The sequence below is a fragment of the Podarcis cretensis genome (assembly GCF_951804945.1).
Source record: "Podarcis cretensis genome assembly, chromosome: 14".
NCBI lineage: Eukaryota > Metazoa > Chordata > Lepidosauria > Squamata > Lacertidae > Podarcis > Podarcis cretensis.
The window spans coordinates 22,778,437-22,800,806 of record NC_137183.1 but is presented as its reverse complement, the minus strand read 5'-3'; the positions used below and the strand labels follow the sequence as shown (position 1 = coordinate 22,800,806).

The following is a 22,370-nucleotide window of genomic DNA, read 5'->3' as shown; positions in this document are numbered from 1 at the left end:
TTGGAATGCCCTGCCTGAATCCTTTCCTCCAAATTTTAAAGAAAGTCAGCATATGTATATATGTGCTTATCCTCATCAAACTGCCCCCCCCACCAAGTCATAACAGAGGACCAGGGCAGAGTGAAAGCAAGATAAGCAGGAAAAACCCTCATTCATTTTGACATCTGCTCTTTGTACAGCAGGACATTCATTATCCCATTAAAACAATCCCTCCTATTCCCTCTCCAGACCCAAGAGCAAGTTAATAAATGCCACAGATCTGGCATGACACAGTGGCCCCTTCAATTATGGGATTAGCCAAAGCAGAGGAAGTAGAGCATCATCTTAATGTTTACTCAGCTTTGATGTGCTGATGTCCACATTCCAAAACAATCCCACCCTCTGACAACCCTAGAGAGTATAGGAGATGCAGCCTGCTTCTGCTTGCTTAGAAATCAAGTGGAAATGAAAATGCATTTCCCTGCTCAACATTTCAGTTACTGTTAAATATTTTGAGGGCTGATCAGGAAAATCCTTAATCAAGGCTCAGGCACTGCAATTAGAATCCTAATGCCTAGAGTGAAAAGTAAGACCAAAGTTCAGATTATTTATCCATGGTGAGGTAAAGGAAAAGGTAAAGGATGGTTAAACCCTGGATCGTTAAGTCCAGTCAAAGGCGACTATAGGGTGTGGCACTCATCTTGCATTTCAGACCAAAAATTGCTTATAGAATGTTTTTTAAATAGAACTGCATTTAGAAGTTTAAAATTGTAGTTGCTTTTAGAATGTTTTAAACTGTTTTAGAATGTTTTTGCTTCGTTTTTGTTTTTAAATTATAGATCTGTTTGTCACCCTGGGCTCCTTGTGGCGGGGGGAGGGGGGAGGATGTAAATTCAATAAATAAAAAATAAATAAAACTGCCCCCAGCTAAAAATGTACCAAGGACAACTGCTCTGCAAACTTTGCAGAGTTTCGAAAGTCAGCTTTTCGGTCAGTATTTTAAGATGAACTCAGAGACTTCCTTCTTTTCCAGTTTTCCCAAACCATCTGTATCAATAAAGTATTTTGGATGGAGACAAGGAGGCAGTGCAAAAAGAAGGGAGAGCAGGAAAGATGATGGGACTAAACATGAGTCTTAAGCAAGATTTCCGAGAAAGAGAGTATCATGGAATTCACCATAAAGAATCGCTGATGCTTCGAAGCCCACAGCATTCAAACACAAAGGCTGATGCAGAGAGGAGCAGGGGGAGGGGAACACCTGGCAGCTGGAAGCAGAGTTTATCTGTCTCCTGAACCTCCCACTCTGTAGGTATTTTAGTCATTTGAGAGCTGCTTGGGCTAAAGGGCTCCTCTCCTATATCTCTTTGCCTGTGGTCCTGTGACAAGTGACTGGGAGCTGCTGTTGATTTGCTGCTGATCTTCTCCTCTCATTTTTTATGCTGCTGCTGTTAACGAGAATCTGTGTTTTGTTATATAATGTTTAGTATTAGAGTTGCATTCATATAATTGTTTTGATTTGTATGTTGCTCAGATATAACACATAGTGACACGGGTTGCATTTTGTAAACTACCCTGCAGTCTTCTGACGAAGGGGCGTATATAAATTTAATGAAGAAGAAGGAGCAGAAGAAGTTAGGAGCGCAGGAAGCATTAATATTGCTATCAACTTTCATAGCAATATGGCAGCACAAACATATAACAGAAGATAAATTTAAAAACGAAATGGACACCCATGACAGAGAATTCTTCATCTAGCTGTGGGAAAGGTATTCAGAAGAAAAAAATGTATTCAGTTGTTTCTGGAAAGTGTAGACAGTAGGGGCCTGTCGTATCTTGACAGGAATGCTGTTCTACAGAACAGGGGCAACCACACTGAAAGCCCTTGTACTAGTCCATTTAGCTCAGAATTAGATAGATGATAGATGATTGATAGATTAGATAGATAGATAGATAGATAGATAGATAGATAGATGATAGATAGATAGATATAGACAGATGATAGACAGATAGAAACTTTATTTGCATTAGCCACTTGCCATAGCAATAAGATAAAATATACTGGAGGTACGTGAAGGTAAAGGTAAAGGTAAAGGACCCCTGGATGGTTAAGTCCAGTCAAAGGTGAGACTATGGGGTTGCAGTGCTCATCTCACTTCAGGCAGACGGAGCCGGTGTTTGTCCACAGACAGCTTTCTGGGTCATGTGGCCAGCATGACTAAACTCCTTCTGGCACAACGGAACACTGCGACGGAAACCAGAGCACACGGAAACGGCATTTACCTTCTCACCACAGCGCTTCCTATTTATCTACTTGCACTGGTGTGCTTTCAAACTGCTAGGTTGGCAGAAGCTGGGAGAGAGCAACAGGAGCTCACCCCGTCACACGGATTCAAATCGCTGACCTTCTGATCAGCAAGCCCAAGAGACTCAGTGGTTTAGATCACAGCGCCACCCGCTCCCCTGGGGAACAGAGCTAAATAGTTAGCTATACAGAATACGTTGTGGAGGTTTACATCAATGCAAATGACAGAATTGGTACATGATCCACATGTAGCCACAGATAAAACATGTGAACCCATAGGTTATTTAAAAAAAAAAGCTGAGCAATGTTAGAAAGTTAAATAGATCTTATTCTAATTACCCCTGCTTAAAAATTAGCCGTTTTTGCTGTTGCCTGGTTATCTTTATTTGCCAAAAGAAATGACACAGTAGCGATGGTTGAATGGCCTGGTATAGATAGTAGTAGGGGGGTAATAACCTCACTCCTCAAATCTTTATAAAGAGCACAATCTAGCAGTACATGAGCTATTGATTCAATACTGTCATCTCAATATGGACATAAATAGTTTTCCAGCAGAATTTTTTGAAATCAACCCTCAAGTACGGCTGAAGGCAGTATGTTCAGTCTTGCATAAGTGAAAGCACACCTGTATCTTAGAACTGTTAACTTTTGCAAGTATGGTGCCAATGTGTCAAGAAGACTGGGTGAAAAATAATCATAAGGTAAAGGGACCCCTGACCATTAGGTCCAGTCGTGGCCGACTCTTGGGTTGCAGCGTTCATCTCGCTTTATTGGCCAAGGGAGCCGGCAGACAGCTTCTGGGTCATGTGGCCAGCAAGACTAAGCTGCTTCTGGCGAACCAGAGCAGCGCACAGAAATGCTGTTTACGCTGGAGCAGTACCTATTTATCTACTTGCACTTTGACGTGCTTTCGAGCTGCTAGGTTGGCAGGAGCAGGGACTGAGCAACGGGAGCTCACCCCATCACGGGGATTCGAACCGCCGAACTTCTGATCGGCAAGTCCGAGGCTCTGTGGTTTAACCCACAGCGCCACCCGTGTCCCTAGAAAAATAATCATACCATGGACTAAATTACTTTATGGAGGACAAATTATTCTGCAGTTCAATGTCATATAGGTGCTGTCTAATTACATTCTTTGCTTTGCTGAAGCCCAATGTTAATAACTGTTGTGGTGATAAGCCAGAGGAATAAAGCTTTTGGATGACACTCTTAGTCACACTTAGTCACTCAGGCACTCTTACGACGGTCTCTCAATACTAGGGTTAGTAGACTGGTGGGGGTTAAATTCAGCCAAAACCAATAACTAAGTGTCCTACGCCAAATCTGTAATTCAACAGAAGGAAGCTTAGCCTCCAAGCGCAGTGAAGCGTTTGGAACACAGGATGGGACGGAGAAAAATTGCCTTAGGAACTTGGACTGAACAGCTTCTGTGAGTCCAAGGTGAGCACCTGTACAAATCAGCTCAGAATTAGCTACACTGACTGGCAGCAGCTATCCAGGATTTCTTGAAAGGGTGTTTCCAAGTCCTGCCTTTAGTTGTAGGGAAAGCAGATCTGAGCATGATCGCCGCAACAGCATCATGAGGACAAAAAAATCACAAACGAACAATAAAATTGACAACTGGAGGGCCCCCTCACAGAATTCCAGTAGTAAGAGTTTCCCAGAGAGATAAAAAAGTACTAAACCAGTTTAAATACGTGTGGAAATGCACTGAATAAACTTTAGTCAAGTTGAGGAATGTCTTATCAGCTTTCCTTGCATTTTCAGAGTCCTAAGGGTATAAGTAAAATGAAGGAGCCATGCTCCTCTCAGAAGTAGTCCTTTATTTTTAGAAAGGTTACAAGCATCCAGACACTGAGCTGGCAAGACACAACTTGTTTCTGTGCTCCTTGGGTCAAGGCCAAGTTGGACCGTCTCAATGGAACGATTCTGAAGGTCTGAACTCTGAACTGATGCTGCTGCATATGGCGTAGTGATGTTTCCCAATTTAGACACCTTGCATCTTCACTCACAGGGCCAACTTTTCCACTGGCTTCACCTCCTCACACTTCTGCATGCTGATAATTCCAATAGTCAATTGTTTTGGGTGGCGTGCACAGGGAGTTTTATCTTATTTTATACTGAGCGCTGACATATCTCTACAGTCCTATCTGATTTGGAAAGAAACAGCCGGCCAAGGCCTTGACCTCACTAACACTCCCTTTCAAAAAGCTTCTAACGTGGGTCGGTAAATACATTAGACAGCTTTTTAAAAGACATGGCAGTACAAAAAGGACTATGTAAATGAAAGCTCTAAATTACATTTTGGCTTCAACACAGAGACCACAGAAGAATGAGTAGGAGAACAATGTTAGCTTGCTTATCTTGGGGATCTGCAACTCAACGATCTTAACAGGCTTTAGGGACAAATGAGTTGCATTGTGTCGGCTTGCTTTCTATTTGCAAAGCCGTACGCTGAATCCATTTTTCCCAGAAGGGAGTTTCTGACATGCTGCATTGAATAATATATTATGATTATATTGACTTGATGGGTCTGGAGGCTGATGGCAGGGATAGGAGATGTTTAAAGATTAAAATATAGCTTCTTTTCACATGCAATTTATCATAAAAATTGCTTTGCTGAATCAAACAGAGTTCTGTATAATGTCCTTGTTCTTTGTCCCAATAATTTTGGGTTAAGCTAGAGATGTACATGGTGGGGCGATCACCTACTTGCCTGTGGGGCTCCCTGAAACCTGAGAGAGGGGGTGGAGACAGTTGAGGCGTAGCTAGCCATTCGGGCACCAGGAGCAGCACATGCACCCTGTGCCCGGGGACAGGGCACACTTCGTGGAGCATCCAAAGAGTCCGGCTGCCGCCTCCCACTCAGTTGTAGGGCGGCTGAGGGGAAGTGGAAGGCAGTCGCAAGCCCCACACTGCCGTTTCAGGCAGTGCAGAGCCTGCAGGCACCCAAGACACCACATCACTCCCAGGAGAGACGCGTGGCACGGGCACACTGCAGGCCCAAGACACCACATCACTCCCAGGAGAGACGCGTGGCACGGGCACACTGCAGGCCCAAGACACCACATCACTCCCAGGAGAGACGCGTGGCACGGGCACACTGCAGGCCCAAGACACCACATCACTCCCAGGAGAGACGCGTGGCACGGGCACACTGCAGGCCCAAGACACCACATCACTCCCAGGAGAGACGCGTGGCACGGGCACACTGCATGCACCCAAGACACCACATCACTCCCAGGAGAGACGTGTGGCACAGGCACACTGCAGGCCCAAGACACCACATCACTCCCAGGAGAGACGCGTGGCACGGGCACACTGCAGGCCCAGCCATAAGTGTGGTGTGGTGCCCAGTGCCCCCCAACCCCCCCCCAGCTATGCCAGAGAGGGGGAGAGAGGGGGGGGAGAGAGAGAGAGAGAGAGAGAGAGAGAGAGAGAGAGAGAGAAGAACTGTCCCATGATCTTCAGAATACAGTGAATACAGTAATACAGTGCTGGTGCAGTCTAATAATTTCATTATTCTTGTACCTGTACAAGATGGGGATTTTCATCAATTGCTGCCCTTGAGTCCAAATGCGGAAGCAGGATGAAAGCTGAACCTCAGGCTAAAGCTGACAAACATTACACCAATTTTACAGAAAGTTGCTCACAAAAACAGGCATCTCCTTCATGTTAGAAAATTGTGGTTGTTAAAATATGTGCTGTGTGCCAGTTTTGCATTGTAGAACAGAGGAAGTTTAAGAGTTCCATCAGTTGTTCCACTCTAGCAAATTTGAAGTGGTCCCCAAAAAGAAAAAGAGTTTAAGAACTGTTTCTTTTGGAGAATTTGGTAGACACTTCTTTAAAAGAGACCAAATCAGCATAAAAGTTAAACTCTCAAAAATAAAATGCTTGCAGTAGAAGGAAGTAAGGGGTTGCATCTAACTACGTTTCTACTCAGAGTAGCCCCACTGCAATTAATGGACCCAAAATAGACATTTCTATAAACTACACTAAGTAGAATGAATATTGGATATGACCCAGTAAACCTGGGAAGTCAAATGTAAGAATATGATAGCTAAATACTAAGAAAACACAAGAACCGCCGTGTTTCCTAGAAGCAAGCCACAGCACATTCTGGCCCTGAAGCGTTTACTCTGAATTCAGACATCCTCCCCCACCCCAGCCCACAAGGGAAGCAAAGCTTCAGTCACATTCACTGAGGCGTTGCATGCAATTATTGCCAATGGATATCTCCTATCATGTCAGCATACTGTGAGGTAACAATATATTTTTTTCATTCATACAGACTCCAACTGCTTCCCCCCACTTTGTTTTTTGCTTCACCTAAGGTTTCGTTTCGGTTTTTATCATTTTCCCTCCATCCCCAGACCTGCTGAATCATTGCTTCTGCATAAAAAGAAACAAAAAGGTAAGATACAATTTCTGCCACTCCACTAGTAACAGCCTTTTGTGGGAGCTTAAGGGCATCCAAGCACAACCAACGGGATGGTTAACACATCCTGTTGTAGATCAGGTGCTGCTACTAGGGATGCCACTTTTGGTTTCTCTCTGTTTCTCATTTTCCTAGTCTTTAAGTTCAGTTCTCTGCATTTCCAAATCAGTTTACAAGTCATCACAAACATATGTCAGCATTTTAATGCAAATTTATCCAAATGTATATTTTTAAAATCCAATTTTTGCAATATACACATTTTTGCAAGCAATTCCCTCCCCAATATAATGCACTCTCATACATTATCTTAACTATTATATACATCATTATGCACACTGTCATATTTTTGTACGCATTACTGACTTAGAGAACTGCATTGCAGAGTTCGCAGAAGTGCACAGTTTGAAGGATAGCTACATTTCAGTTTATGCACTGTTTTGGGAAGTGGAAATTGGGTAGGTTCACAGTAAAATGCAAACCAAAGCAACTCCCCCCTCAGTTCTACTGATATCACCATCCAAATCAGCGCTCTGCCTCTGGATTTTTCCCACTCTGTGAATTTCACTTCAAAAAACGAAATGGTGAAAATTCCTGCCATCTGATCTAAGGCTGAAACTGCTTTCTTTTCGTGCTGGCAATGACCTCCAATTTTTCGGCACTGGTTGTAAGCACACCTGTGTTTGTTTGTTTATTAAAATAGTTTTTTATTATTCTGTCTTTCCATTTAAAATGTTCAAGGAAGATAAAAGCAATGTTTCCACCCTACCAGAAGTGGTTGGGTGGCGGTGGGAGCACTGCTTACGTGATCTCCTGTCACCACTACCACTGTGGTGTATTAGGAAGATGAGAAGCAAGGAACTAACAAGTTTCATGCGCTGGGAGATCAGGTAAGCGGCATCACCCCACCCTCTAACTGCTACCGCACCCTGTCAATGCCACCCGCTGGTGTTTGCATGTTTGACCAAGATCTGAAGGGGAAGCTGGCTGTACTTGCACAGGCTCCTCCATGCAACTTAAAGGTAAAAGGTAAAGGTACCCCTGCCCGTACGGGCCAGTCTTGACAGACTCTGGGGTTGTGCGCCCATCTCACTTAAGAGGCCAGGGGCCAGCGCTGTCCGGAGACACTTCCGGGTTACGTGGCCAGCGTGACATCGCTGCTCTGGCCAGAGCCAGAGCCAGAGCCAGAGCCGCACACGGAAACGCCGTTTACCTTCCCGCTGGTAAGCGGTCCCTATTTATCTACTTGCACCCGGAGGTGCTTTCGAACTGCTAGGTTGGCAGGCGCTGAGACCGAGCAGCGGGAGCGCACCCCGCCGCAGGGATTCGAACCGCCGACCTTTCGATCGGCAAGCCCTAGGCGCTGAGGCTTTAACCCACAGCGCCACCTGCGTCCCATGCAACTTACGCAATGGCAATTTGTTCTCTGCCCAAACCTTTGCTGAATGTGCAGAGATGGTCATACATACACAACGGCAGGGATAAGGCAGCAGTGTGGTCCCACTCTTTCTTATAATTCCTTTATGAGGCTAACTCATTCATTCATTCATTCATTCTTATGAGGATAACACACAAACATGACTTAATAGCTTCATTTCATTTCCTCTTCCTTGCCCTCGCTAATTGGCCACCACTGACTTTTAATTCTATTGGCTGTGGCATTCCATACGATTCTGTTCTCAAGCACCCATAATCTCACATTAGATAAGAGATGGGGGAGAAAGTCAATTTGGTTAGAATTTTAATGTGAATCTACCTGATTAAAGGGACGCAGGTGGCGCTGTGGTCTAAACCACAGAGCCTAGGGCTTGCCGATCAGAAGGTCGGCAGTTTGAATCCCCGCGGCGGAATGAGCTCCCGTTGCTCAGTCCCAGCTCCTGCCAACCTAACGGTTCGAAAGCACGTCAAAGTGCAAGTAGATAAATAGGTACTGCTCCGGTGGGAAGGTAAACGCCGTTTCCGTGCGCTGCTCTGGTTCACCAGAAGTGGCTTAGTCATGCTGGCCACATGACCCGGAAGCTGTCTGCACAGTGAGATGAGCGCCACAACCCAGAATCGTCCGCGACTGGACCTAATGGTCGGGGTACCTTTACCTTTACCATACCTGATTAAAACAATATGCAAATCAAACAGCAGCTGTTCTTTGCACTCCCCAAGGCGCAAGCCTGGGCAGTGTGTATGGAGGTTCTGGGCTGCCCAACCAACAAGACTCCCCTCTCAGCCTCGCTGATGTGGTCTAAAGGAAAGCAGAACAATACGTTGGGCACCAGTTTGGCTGCAGGAGTTGCTGGAAGAAAGTGTACAAGGCACCATCCAACTGTCATAGGGACTCCACGCCAGATTTGTGTAGGGTTTACTCATTAGCCTTTTCTTCTCTCAAAGATGTCCCACAAAGCAAAGGAGCTTTAGGATCAGAGGTTTCCAGAGGCTACCTTCCCAGGTTGATGAGCCCCATCTGCCCCTCACTTCGCTCTATAGCATGAGCAGAAAATGCCTTCTTGACCATTGGGCCACTCTTGGTCTCATCCACTCAATCTGCTTGAGCTTGTCTTCACATGCAGGGAAAGTCCCTAACTCACCGAGGGTTTGAGACTCATTGTCTACCCTCGCCTGGTTTAGCTGGCCAGTCAAAGCTGTTCCCAGGGTGTGGCTGCTGTCGCATGCTGACAGCTTCTAGGAACCACAGGTGAGAGCAGAGTACAGGCTGGAGACCAAAGGTGGACAAACTACCCCAGAAGGAGCATGGCATGTCCCCCACCCCACCCCACCCCTAACACTCCATATACCCTAGAGAAACAATAGAATGCTGAGTAAAATGATTTCTGCACCCCCCAGGAATCTATTCAGTTGCAAAGAATGGGCTACTTTCAAACTGAATATCAAAAGTGGAAAATATTTGCCACAGCCACAGCTTAAACAGCGACAATTTTGCACTGACTTTGCTTAACGGTCCCTGTTACTGAGGAATCGAATATGAAATGCCATGTGATGGGATGCCTAACATTTCCCAACAAATCCTCTGGATTAAAAGCAACATAAACAGCTTCCAGGCATAAATGCGTGTGTGCGCGCACACACAATTATGCTGAATGTGTATTGCTCTCAATCTGATCGTACCAGCTGTCACAATCGTTTTACACCGGCTAAACCTTGGAAAGTTTTGCATTCCCTATTACAGCAACACAGAGAGACCTAAATATCCCAAAAATATGTATGCCAACTCTGCTAATCGGAATGTGTTCTTTCTGAATAAAATTGGCCCCTACCAATTACCCAACTAAATCTTGCTGTCCAACTAAAAACACAACTGATGAACAATCCCAGTAGAGCCTTCAACACCTTCGTGCTCTCTTGAGACACTCAGGAAAAAATGCAACAATTCTAACCCTGCTTCCTCATAAGTAATTGGAACATTTTATTTCATTACTACTCACATGACATACAAAAGGGGTCAAAGACCTGCACTATTAATAAAGGTATACAGTTATTTAATAAAGTTCTAGGCTCTTGCTAAGGGCACAGGGCATCCCAAAGCAGATATTTCAGACCGAAGAGACTATTCAGAGCTCTAAGACACCAGCAAAATAGCTACACAGAACAAATGCTTTCAACCCGTAAACCACAGAACTCAAGTACCAGCACCAGAACCTAAATCCAAACTAAACAAATGCTAAAAGACTGTCCCTGATGGCTGAAATGGCATGGAAGGGGAAACTGTGCTATCTTCGCAAGTGTGGGAATGGCTTGCACAGCTTTACTGCTTGCATGCAAAATGTAAACTCCAAGAACACTGTTCACAAGAAGTTGAGTACAAGTCCATGACCACTGTATGTGGCAAATGGATACATCTGGAAAGACTCCTGGAGATATCCTAAGGAAGTGGCTAAAGGCCAATCGTCAGCAAGAATCTGAGCATGGATTTATCTCAGTGTTGAGATTAGATGGGATTTGCATTTTCTCAGCAGTGAAGTTGCTGAGTTTTTAATGTTCACACTCCGGAGTACTGAATTTCACTTATTAGCTTAAGCTCTTTGAAAATGAGGCAGCGTATGCATTTTTAAAATAAACTGCAGAATACTAGCAAAACCTATAATTACAGTTAAGGTAATACCTGATCACTATGCATGTTTATTTGGAAATGTGTTTCATTGTGTTTAATGGTAATTACTCCCAGATAAGTGTGCATAGGGTTCTAGCTATACAGTCCAATCGTATGCATGTTTACACTTAGAAGTCTGCAAAGTGCTGATGGGAATGTGGGGTCTGAAAACAGGGCTTCCAGCAGCCAGTCTCCAATGCCTTATGTCCAGTGCTGCTCATAAGAAGTTCTGTGAGTCAAGGGAGCCCTCTAGACTTCAGCACCAGCCTGGTTTCTGAAAGCTGAACCCACAAGCAAGTCAAGATCTATCTGTACCATAAAACCTAGCACCTCAGTTGGACCCACTCATATTTAGAACAAACTCGCCTCTCCTTTCTTTGCCTCATCCCACTTGTTTGTATGCCTGGTCTGGAATCTGATTATTGGCCCATCTTAAACTTGGCTATGTTCAGACAGTCCCAGTGATTTCGAATAAGTGTGAGGACCACAGCTGTGCAAGCCAATGTCAAGTGTGTTTACTCAGAAGTAAATCCCACTGTATTCAGTGGGCTTCATTTGCCAGTAAATGTACATGAAATTAGAGTTTTAAAAAGCTAACTATAAGAAATATTTGCATATTGGCCATGAAGTGCTCTTTGGGTCTTCAAGAAGTGTTTACAAAACCTCCCCCCCCCTGCAATACACTCCAGTTCTCACTGGACCTTATTTTAAAGCTTTGGCAACACCCAAAAGTGATAAACTCCAGGAGTTGCAATTCTCTCCACGGAACATCCCGCCTCCAGTTCTAACACGCTTAAGCTATTCCGTCCACATCTGCCTCCAAACAGACCTCATGCCTCACACACCCAGTAGCTGGGAAGGATTCCAAAAAGCCTTTGTTGACATTTGTTTGGCTGAAGTTTCTTAGCTGGACATCAGTTCGGCTTGTGTCTTCAGCCAGTCCAACTGCATATACGATTGCCTGCTTTCTGAGATATGTAAAGGATGTGCTTTAAATTACAATGAAATTGGAATTAGGTTGCTTTTGGTAGACAATATTCTGCACGCTGATACCGAGGCACAAAAAGGCTAAAAATGTTTATTTCAAAGATTCTAGCAAAGTGAACAGGGTGGAGCAAAACCAAAATTACCTCTGCCTCTGCAATTAGATTTACTATACCAGTATACAATCATGTAGAAAACTTTGGCAGTTTTGAATGGCTAACTGCAAAGGGAGGGCATCTTTAAATGCAGCTGGAATGACACACTTGCCATTGAGGTAAGATATGAACCATATATAGCACACAATAAAACTCGGGCTGAGCCGAAAATTCTCAAATGAGTACTTTTGGTGGAAAACTGGAAGAGGTGAAGGATGAGCCAGGCACTACTTCATTGATTTGGGGGAGGGGCTGGGCAAAACATTTAGTGATGGCAGTGGAAGTACTCTCACCAGCTGCCTCCTGGCAGTCATCACTGCTTCCTGCCCCCTCAATGTCTTAAATGTTCTGTTGTACTCAGGTTCTGCTTGATGGCTCCCTATACGAGCCCTCAAGCTGGCTGCTCTGATAATAGGATGCTGGACCAGATGGGCCTTTGGCCTGATCCACTGGGGCTTCTCATATATTCTTAATGACTAACACAACTCCCATGGTGAAGGCCGATTCGGGACATAGGAAACTGCCTTTTCCAAAGTCAAGTCAATCGGTCCATTTGGTTCTGGATTGCCTGTGAATACCAGTTGTTGGGTATCATGAATGGAAGAGAGAGCTGTCCTCCTTTGCCCTCCTTGTGGGTCTCTCAGAACAGGATGCTGGACCTTTCACCTGAACCATCAAGGATTGTATTATGTTTTTATCACTTCAAAGCATGGCATAGGGGGGAGGGTTATGATTAGCAGGTGGCCGCCAGGCAGGCCCTCTCGTAGGTTCAGAGAGGCCCAGCCCACTTCCATCTTTTGAGATCCCTAGTCATAATAAGAATAAAAATGACAACACCCAAAAACAAAGCAAGGCACCAAATATAGAGTGAGACATGGTTTGGCTTATTTCGTTATTTAACAAATGCTTTTCTAGTCTTTTTAGTTGAGAGTATGTGGCACATTTTGGCCCAATGTACATAAAAACAAGTTACAAATTCACATTATTGAGGGGGGAATAAACATTATAGTGGGAGGGGAATTCACATCCTGGCAGCGGGGGGGGGGGGGAGAGAATACCTGTTCCCTATCTCTGAACAAAAGAGATTGGGAGAAGTACACCTGCATCAGGTTCTAATAAGTGGTCAATGATTTTTAAACCAAAGCCTGAGGAATCATCTCAAATAAACTCTTCCTTCATGGCCTCTGTGTACAAAACCTTTCACAGAAAAGCCTCAAAACAGTAGTAAAGCAAGGCAAAGAACAGAGATGGAACCAAAGCCCAGCCTTATCACAACACCGACCTTCCTCTGCCCTCCAGCCTGGGCAAGTTTGCCCTACCCCCATGGAAGGAGGACACACTGCAAGTTGAGGGCTCACAAGGTGGTAGAAGAGGAGGGAGCAGCAGCAATCCAACAAGGGTGAAATGCAGCTTGTCTTAATATTATTTCAGTTTTATTACAGTGGTACTTCGGGTTACAGACACTTCAGGTTACAGACGCTTCAGGTTACAGACTCCATTAACCCAGAAAAAGTACATCAGGTTCAGAACTTTGCTTCAGGATGAGAACAGAAATTGTGCACTGGTGGCAATGGGAGCTAAAGTGGTACCTCAGGTTAAGAACAGTTTCAAGTTAAGAACGGACCTCCAGAACGAATTAAGTTATTAACCCAAGGTACCACTGTATTTATTTATTACACTTATATCCCACTTTTCTTCCAAGGAGCGCAAGGTGACATACATGGTTACTCTTCCTCTTCATTTTATCCTCACACCAACCCTGTGAGATACGTTTGGCTGAGAGAAAGTGCATGGCCAGAGGTCACCCAGTGAGCTCCAAGGCTAAGTCAGAATCTTGGTCTCCTAGATCTCAGACCAACACTCTAACCACTGCATCTCACTGACAGTGCTGCCCTCATTCCTGGTCACCCACCCATCTTTTCATCGCACAGCAAGTCTAACTTATTGCCCTTCTGTGAGTTGAGAATGAATTTTATGGGGATTTCTCATAACTGGCCAAGAGAACCTCATTTGGTATGTTTTTTTTAATATATGTATACTCCACAAAAAGGCCCTTCTAAGCTTGGTCATGTCAGTTTCACATGTCTTCATTCATACATGTGTCAGTTCTAAGTTGTCCATTCTGCCATTCATCTGTCATTTTTAAAAAAATCAATATCAATGCTTGCATTTAAAATACATGTTTTTAAATGCATTTAAATGCATTTAAAACAATTGCATCACAAAATACATGTTTAAAAACATATTTAATCTCAGCAAAGGTTTTCTATTGTATTTAATCTCTGAGTATGTACCTTAAAGTTTGGTAAGGACTTTATGAAATCTGGGCAGCAGCTATGTTCCAATCTGTGTATTAGTCCAGGAGATATGAATCAGGGCAGATTGCTTAAAAATGTAGATGGTATGAAATTCTCCTTCATGGGGGAAGAGCCATAGCTCAGTGGTAGAGCATCTGCTTTGCATGTAGGAGGTCCCAGGTTCAATCCCCCAGCTCTCCAGGTATCATCAGGTAAGGCTGGGAGAGATCCCTATCTGAAGCTCTGGAGAGATGCTGCCAACCAGTGCGGAAAATACTGAGCTCAATGGACCACTGTCTGACTTGATATAAGGCAGTTTCCTATGTTCCTATCCCAGGAGGGGGAGGCATTTTAATTGGACTAGTTGGCTTCAAAATCACTAACGACTAACAGGTATGCAAGCGGAGAGGGAATAGAGGACTCAGCTACATTAGTAAAGAAAAGGTGTTTTATGTGCGTTATAACACTGTGACACCAGAGGGCGCTGTGGAGTCCCGTCTTTCACCAATGTGATTTACAACGCGTTTTCCTGAAACGCTGTTTTGATGTGCCTAGATCCAGCCTAGGATAAAGTGCCCTGGTTAACTCTTTAACTCTTCAGGGTGAAGGGATGCTTATCTGATGTATCCTTTATTGCCAGCTGGTCTGAGGGAACATGAAAGGGGGAGCTGTCCTGGGGCTCTGGAGGAATCATCCCTCTGAATCAGGGGTCGGCAACCTAGGGCCCATGGGCCGGTAGCGGCCCACAAGGCTTGTCTAACTGGCCCATGGTGCCCTCTGCCGCCGCCCACTCTTACCGTCAGGTCGGAGGAGTGCTGGAAATAGCGTGTGCGCACGCTCACGGGCCCTCCTCCAATCATAGCTGTCAACTTACAGATTTGAAAATAAGGAACCAGCAGCCTCAAAAATAAGGGATCAGCAGCCAAAATAAGGGATTGTTCAACTTCTGAGCCCCTCCAAGCCAAAGGCAGAAAGCCCAGTCAGCAACCAAACGAAGCCTCAAGTGGTGGTTCCCACAGCACAGCAACCCGGCAAAGGGGATGCAGCAAGGAAAACCACCGTCACTTCTCCGCTGGGAAGTGCTGAGCAAAGGCGAGTCCCCAGGCAACGCGGCCAATTTGATCAGCACAAGGCATGCAAGCTCCACCCCCCAGTCGTTCTTAGACTCCTTATTGGGTGAGCAATGCAGCCAAGCAACACAGTTGGAGCCTCCCTCCTCCCTGGCCAGCAGGAAGGAGGGAGAGGAGCTGCTTCCTTTGAAACCCGGGAAATTTAAGGGACATCATCAATAAGGGACGGCAGCGGGACATGGTGCTGGGATAAGGGAGTTTCCCACCAAATAAGGGATGGTTGACAGCTATGCCTCCAACCCAGAAGAGCGTGTGTGTGCACACGCTCTGGCTCATCCTCTGACAGATGGAGCGTTGACTAGCCCATCCTCGGATAAGGTTGCCAACCTCTGCTCTGAATGATGCTGACCAGCATCCAGCAGCCTCTCTTGACTTGCCTTCAATGCAAGTGGCTGAAGAAAGTCACAGACGAGTAAATTTTCAGATCCAGTGCCTGGTGATGTCACTCAAATAGGGAGAGGGTAGGAACTTCTCCCAGCTTTATCCTCAAGTTAGGGATGCCCCCAGGAAATAGCTAAGCTAAGGTCATCCAATTGCAGATAGTTGCTATTACAAAAAAAGTTGTGACTCTTTAAACTCAATTCATGTCTAACATTTTCACTGTGGGCTGCAAGAGCAAAGGAGATTGCCCTAAAACCTGCAAAGGGTTACAAACATGCTGGCCTACAAAACAAGGTTAGACTCTGACAAGCTATGCAAAGCTCGTCCAGTCTCCTTCCACAGGATATTAAGAGCGAGACGCTGAACTCTCACTGTTTGGCTCGCTCAAAGGCAGCATGGCTGGAACAGAGATTTCAGCAGGAAACAGGACAACTGATTCAAGTCACAACACGAGAGATATGGCTGAGGGCTGACGGCTGCAGCCCACAGACTGTTTAACTAGCTTCTGTCAACAGGGAACCCTGAACGGCATAAAAGCAAGGCCGCCTGCATTTCAGTACTGGTGGGGGGCGGGGGGCGAGGCTATGGGTTCTTTGCAGTTATGCTGCTTACAATGCTATTGCTAGAAATTTGCATGCCTTTTCCATTAAATCCTCCTTTCTCTCTCTCTTTTTTCAAATAAAGAAAGAATTCAGCTGTCCTTTGGGGCCAGGTAACCAATTGAGCAAATACATTAAGTGCCAGCAGACTCTTTCCAACACAAATGTGGTTGTTCTGATTCTTGGAGCAGCCAGCACAGTCTTATCCCGCATATACATACCTACATATTTTTTCCCCATTTTTGAGCTTGGTTGAGTCATTATGTAACCTTCAAAGCTACCTTGGCAGTTGAATTCCATTCCCTGAGCAATCCATTCCAGCAAGCACACCCTGCCAAAATACAAATGCAAGCCGCCTGGTGCCATTTTTTCTCTCCAGCAAGCACAGCTTCCAAGAAAATACTTCGGTTTGTGCAGAATCTGGATCATTAGATATATCTGGCTTAATACAAGTTGAATGGAGAATACACAGAAACACTGGCCACTGTGCATAGCCATCATTTTTAAATTAATTAATTTATGTTATTTGTGTGCCGACACTTAACATAAAAGTTCTCTGGGCAGCTGAAAAGGGAATTGTGCTCATTAGAAACATAAGAAGATGCCTTATACTGACATCAGACCAAATTGTTTAGTTTCAGAAAGGCTAACTTTCAACCACAGTTACTGAAGCTGGATAGTTTAAGCTAACCATGGTTAATACTAATGATATGTGCAGATACAGGCAACGCAGCAAGCTTTGGTTAGTCAAATGTGGAAGTTTCCAAATTCCTCCCCTTTATGACTGTACTAAAATCTGCAAACACAAACTGAGTATTTGATAAAGTCTACAGTTATAATCCTAAACACACTTTTTGGGGGCATAAATCCCAGAGAGACTTACTTCTGAGAAAATATGCTTAGTGCTATAATGTTAACAGAAAGCAGATATAGCAAGGAAATATTAAAGCTGAAAAAATATCTACTTCTCCGAAACATGCAATAAAGTCTTCACACAAAATACACATTTCTAAGGACTAGAGTTTTGCTCCTACCTAACCAGTGGCGTAGTGTGGGTTGTCAGCACCCGGGGCAAGGCAAGTAATTTGCGCCCCCTAACCCGTGGATTTGCGCCCCCTAACCCTAACCCCCAGATGTTGCGCCCGGTGCGGCCGGCCCCCCCTGCACCCCCCACGCTTCGCCACTGTACCCAACTAAACTGAACTATGTAAGTTATACTATGAATACTCTATACTTAACTATGAGTCCTCAACTATCACATTTTATTATTTAAAACATTTCTATTTTACCTTACTAGAATCCCCAAGGCAGCTTACAAGCAAGAAAAAAAGACAGTGAAACTACAAAAACCAACATAATTACGTAAAAGGTGCAAAATAACCCAAGTAGACACAGGTTAACCAACTTGCCTTAGCCTTATCCTTGAATTTGTTCTCTATGTATATTATGTGCCCCATGATTGTAGGTGCATTGGGATGAACAGGTCAGGTATGGCAAAGAAAATAAAGCATCAAACAGTGTACTACTTGTTAGGTATGCTACACCTACTGAAATTCCTGCTTCTACACAAGTGCTAAAGGTGTAGGATAGGGACAGCCAACCTGGTGACCTCCAGATGTTGATGGATTCCCTTCATCCTGGCCACTGGCTATGCTACCTGTGACTGATCTGATTTGTAGTCTAACATCTGGAGAGCTCCACATTGGGTACCCCTAGTATAGGAGCTCTGCCCTCCTTTTTACCTTGCCATCCTACACTAAAGCTGTTTTAGCTGTCAATCACACACACACATACACACACACAAAGAAAATCTGGTATATACAGTTATAGAAGCGGCATTAGGGATCTCTAACACATTCAGCAATTCCTTAGTATATTTTGAGGAAGCTATGACATTTAAACAGAAAGAAAACTGATAGAGGCTTGTACTGTAGATATACCCAAGCAGCACGATCCAGCCAAATTCCCATTGATATAAACAGGGAAGTTACTGTGCAATCCTTGCCATGCAATCGTCTAAGAAAGGATGGATCCTGGGAATGTATTTAATTTTCCCGGTTTCAGTCTACAGTACGTTACTATTTTCTACCACAAAAGTCAATGCTAGGGGCCACTCTATCTGGCCCTCAGAACATTCCCCAGGCCGCACACCCTTTCTCCAGGGTAAATCCCTTAAGAGTCCTTCTTTGTACTCTCCTTATATGTTTTAGCCTGGCTGCACTGCTTCCTTGAACTATGAAAATACCTCTTGTTTGGCTGGCAGAAGACAGAGAGGGCTGTGTGAGCATGTGCAGAAATTCTTCTATTGTACAAAGGTAAAATGTGCATTTATTGCCCCACCCACCTTTGCTTCTAGCCCCACCCATCACTGGTATGTGCCCCCGTCCTGGAAGGTTGTCCATAACACAATGTGACCCTCAGACTGAAAAAATGCTCCCCACTCCCAGTCTATGGGACATAGATGATTATCAGGGTTTGGCTCTAGCAGTGCATGATACTCTTATAGAACATTCCTTTTCCCTTAATTGCCTTGCATTTTCATTCAAAGTACTCCGATTTATTCCTTGTAAGCTTCAGTTTTAGGACATTCATTTCTTATTTACAATGCAGAATAGTTCAGTTTAGCAAGATGCTGATTGCCTTGGCAACTTCACTCTACAGTTCTACAATTTCCAGTGTCACAATGTCAAACCAATTAAGCAAAGATGAATTAATTGCCAGGTCTAGCACACGGTGTAGAAAAAGTTGAGGGAATAAATATGAATATGCAAATGTATTACGTACAGGCGACTCAACCTACGCAGGGGTTACTCTGCGTCAAAACATATTGGGTTCAATGGTGGGTGACATTGCCAAACTTTTTTTGCCCACATGCCCACCCTCTGTCTTCTCCCTTTATTTATTTATTTTTAATTTTTTTGCCAAGCAGGTAAAGCTAAATGCCTACAAGTTAAATACCTCGTAAGTTGCAAGTTACCTATAATGTTTTATGCGCACTGGAATTAGTGACAGTGGTTTCTTAGCTTGATCAGAAAACTCCACATATAAAATAAAGGCAACATAGATAAGAACTGGGCAAACTGTGGCTCTCCAGATACTGTTGGACTACAACTCCCATCATTCCTTACCACTGGCCATGCTGACTGGAGCTGATGGGAGTTGGATTCCAACACCATCTTAAGTGCCTTGGTTTCACCAACCCTCGTAAAAATGGAACGTAATCGCTTAGTTACTTACCCACAGTGTCACAGGGCACATCCTTGTGGACACAAAAATCTGTCCTAAAAATAAAAAAGTAATTAAAAACATGAAAGGCTATGATGCACAACATATTTATTAAAATAAGCATATACGTATAATAAAACCATTGAATCCAGTCTTGCACATTTATATATGCACTAAACACACAGTGATTAGGCTTGGAAAAACTGCTCTATCAGAGCGAATAGAAAACCTTTCTAAATTTAATTGTGGTACCCGGGTGTGGGTGGCATTTTCAGGGGCATTCACCGCAGCTGCAGTCTCTGAGGTCACCCTCCCCACAGCAATTTGGTCTGAAATGCTCTCCCCCATGACCTAATTGCTGGGGCAGGAGAGAGTTAGTGTGCAGGTGCATGAGTGTATATAGACATCAGAAGAGCCCTGCTAGAACTGATCCTCTGTCAATCTGTTTAATCCCCATTAAATGTTGTCCAAGTTTGGTGTGCGCGCATGCTTGAGTGTACAAGAAAATGTGCGGGATGTGTGTGCTGTATTTGAGCATGGGCAAGTAGACAGCCATGCCCACTTCCGCCTTGCTTGTGCCCATTGCTAGCATGTGGCCCCTTAGAGGGAAAGCAGCCCTCAATACAAAAAAAAAGAGTCCTCTGGCTTTAGGTGGACTTACCCACCTCGTTACTTCGTTCCAATTAATTTTTAACAAAACCAAAATATTTGAGATGTTTGAGAATTTCAAACTATGAACATAATGTTCTAATGTTTTTGTACTTTCCCTTTAACTATTGTATGGTGCTTGTTTCATAAAATGGAATAAACTACTAATATGTTTATAAAGCATTATTATTAATATTTATCCCACCCATCTGGCTGGGTTTTTAAAAACAGTTGCTCCAGGGATCGAGAACAGAGGCATATCGGTGTGACATCCAGCTAGCACTATCCAAGGCCAGCTTTTGCTGCAAACTTGCAGAATCAATCCCTCCACTCCAATCTTGATCATACAGTTAAAATGTTTCCAGATCCATTCCTAGTGCACTAACCATGCTCTGCACATCTTTACCCTTGGCGATTCAATGCATCATAACTAACATTTATTAAATGCACACTGTCAATCCATTGCTTTCATTTTTCTTTCCTCCCAAAGCCATCTCCAGGCTTCTCTTTCAGGAGAGTCATCAAAAAGGATTTAATTCAAGCTGAAGCAAAAGAAACTCTTAAGCTGCTACCAGTGAACCAAAGGAATCCAGGGCTGCTCTACTGCATCTAAATGCTTGAAATACAAGCCTTTCCACAAGGCGGCTGATGACATTCTGCTCTTGACCCAGCTGGCGCAAGCACCCTCACAGGAGTTCCCAGAGCCAGCTCGACAGAAGTTTATTTAAGGATTTATTATGTTATATAAACTGGTAAATCAAACAGATGCTTTTATTGTGAACTTTGAGTAAGTGGCGGGAGGCCACGGCTGGAAAAGCCTCTTCCCCTAAGGGGCTTGCTAGCTTAGCAAATAAAAACACGACATTTCTCCCTCTTGCACTCTGGTACCAAAATTATGACAATGGGAGCTGGTGGTTCCAGGCGATTCCCTGGATGCTTCCCTCTAAATGCCACTGCTCCACACTAGAAAACAGTGCAGCAAAATTAGCCACCTGTGATTGATTGACAGGACTGCAAAATCATCTTATCCCTCAACATCAAACGGTCCACTGGGAAACTCTTAACGTGGCAGCAGGAAGGGGAGCAGAAAAAGAAAATGTAGGCAGCTAGCTGCGTATTTACATTATGCAAAATGGGGAGGTTGACTGAGGTGGTAGAATTATGAGCTGTGTCTACACTAATCTCCACTAGTAACCTACAAAACTATGCCAAACCTTTCTCCCTAATGTCCTAGCTTTTTATAGACGGGTGTTTTGTGTCTGCATGTGCAAGAGTGTGAGAGCATTACAAAAATGCATTTCCACATCTACAATCTTAACTTGATTCAGTGGCAAAATCCCTGGCCTATCTGTTGGCCATTGCTCATAACAACAAAGATTTGAACCATGGCCTGTCAGTCTACCACTAGCCACATTCTGTGATGGAACAGCTAAGAGGCCATATATATGCACACAGCTGAATGTGGTGGTAAAGAGGGTTGTACCACTTCAGACAACAAGTGAAAGACAAAATTTTTAAGGAAGCTGCCTTATACTGCATCAGATCCAGTAGCAGCCAGTGCAGAGGGAGAGGGATAAGATACAGGGAGCTCAGTGTAGAGTGGTGTGGCAGGAAGGAAGGAAGGAAGGAGCACATCAAATAAAGGTTCTTTTTCAGCAATCAGCAGTGAATTGCTGGCAAATCTCACCAGAACTGAGGTGAATTTAATTATTGCAGAAGAGAAACATCTGTGGAACTTCAAGGGCAGCAAAAGAAGAATTTCTGATAAGATTAGGGAAATATCTCGGGGTAGTTTCTGCACAGTCCTATGAAAACTTTTCCTTGGTCCTTCTCCTCAAGCACGCTACATCTTGTCATAAGGAAAATAATGTATCAGAAAATCATTTTAATTGTGCCCCCACCCTCTAGCTTCAGGACACCTTGCAGAAAGCAAAGGGCAATTATTATTATTAATACTGCCCTTCATCTAAACAAAGTGCATAGTTAAACTATGGAACTCCCTTGTACAAGAGGCAGTGATGGCCACCAACGGATTTAAAGGAGGATTAGACAAAATCATGGAAGATGAAGCTATCAGCGGCTACTAGTGACTACTGTGTTGTACTTCCACTGTTAGAGGCACTATACCTCTGAAGA

At 44.1% G+C, this 22,370-nt stretch overlaps 1 protein-coding gene across 3 annotated transcripts in view; it reads right to left on the bottom strand.

Moving 5' to 3' along the window:
• The window catches only part of ADAMTS17 (ADAM metallopeptidase with thrombospondin type 1 motif 17), a 188,599-nt gene that overhangs the window by 120,491 nt on the left and 45,738 nt on the right, over positions 1-22,370 (bottom strand). For all 3 annotated transcript variants that reach the window (XM_079954201.1, XM_079954202.1, XM_079954203.1), the window contains one exon: positions 19,599-19,642. In XM_079954201.1, coding sequence (XP_079810327.1) covers positions 19,599-19,642 — 44 coding nt within the window. The remainder of the gene's footprint in view (positions 1-19,598; positions 19,643-22,370) is intronic.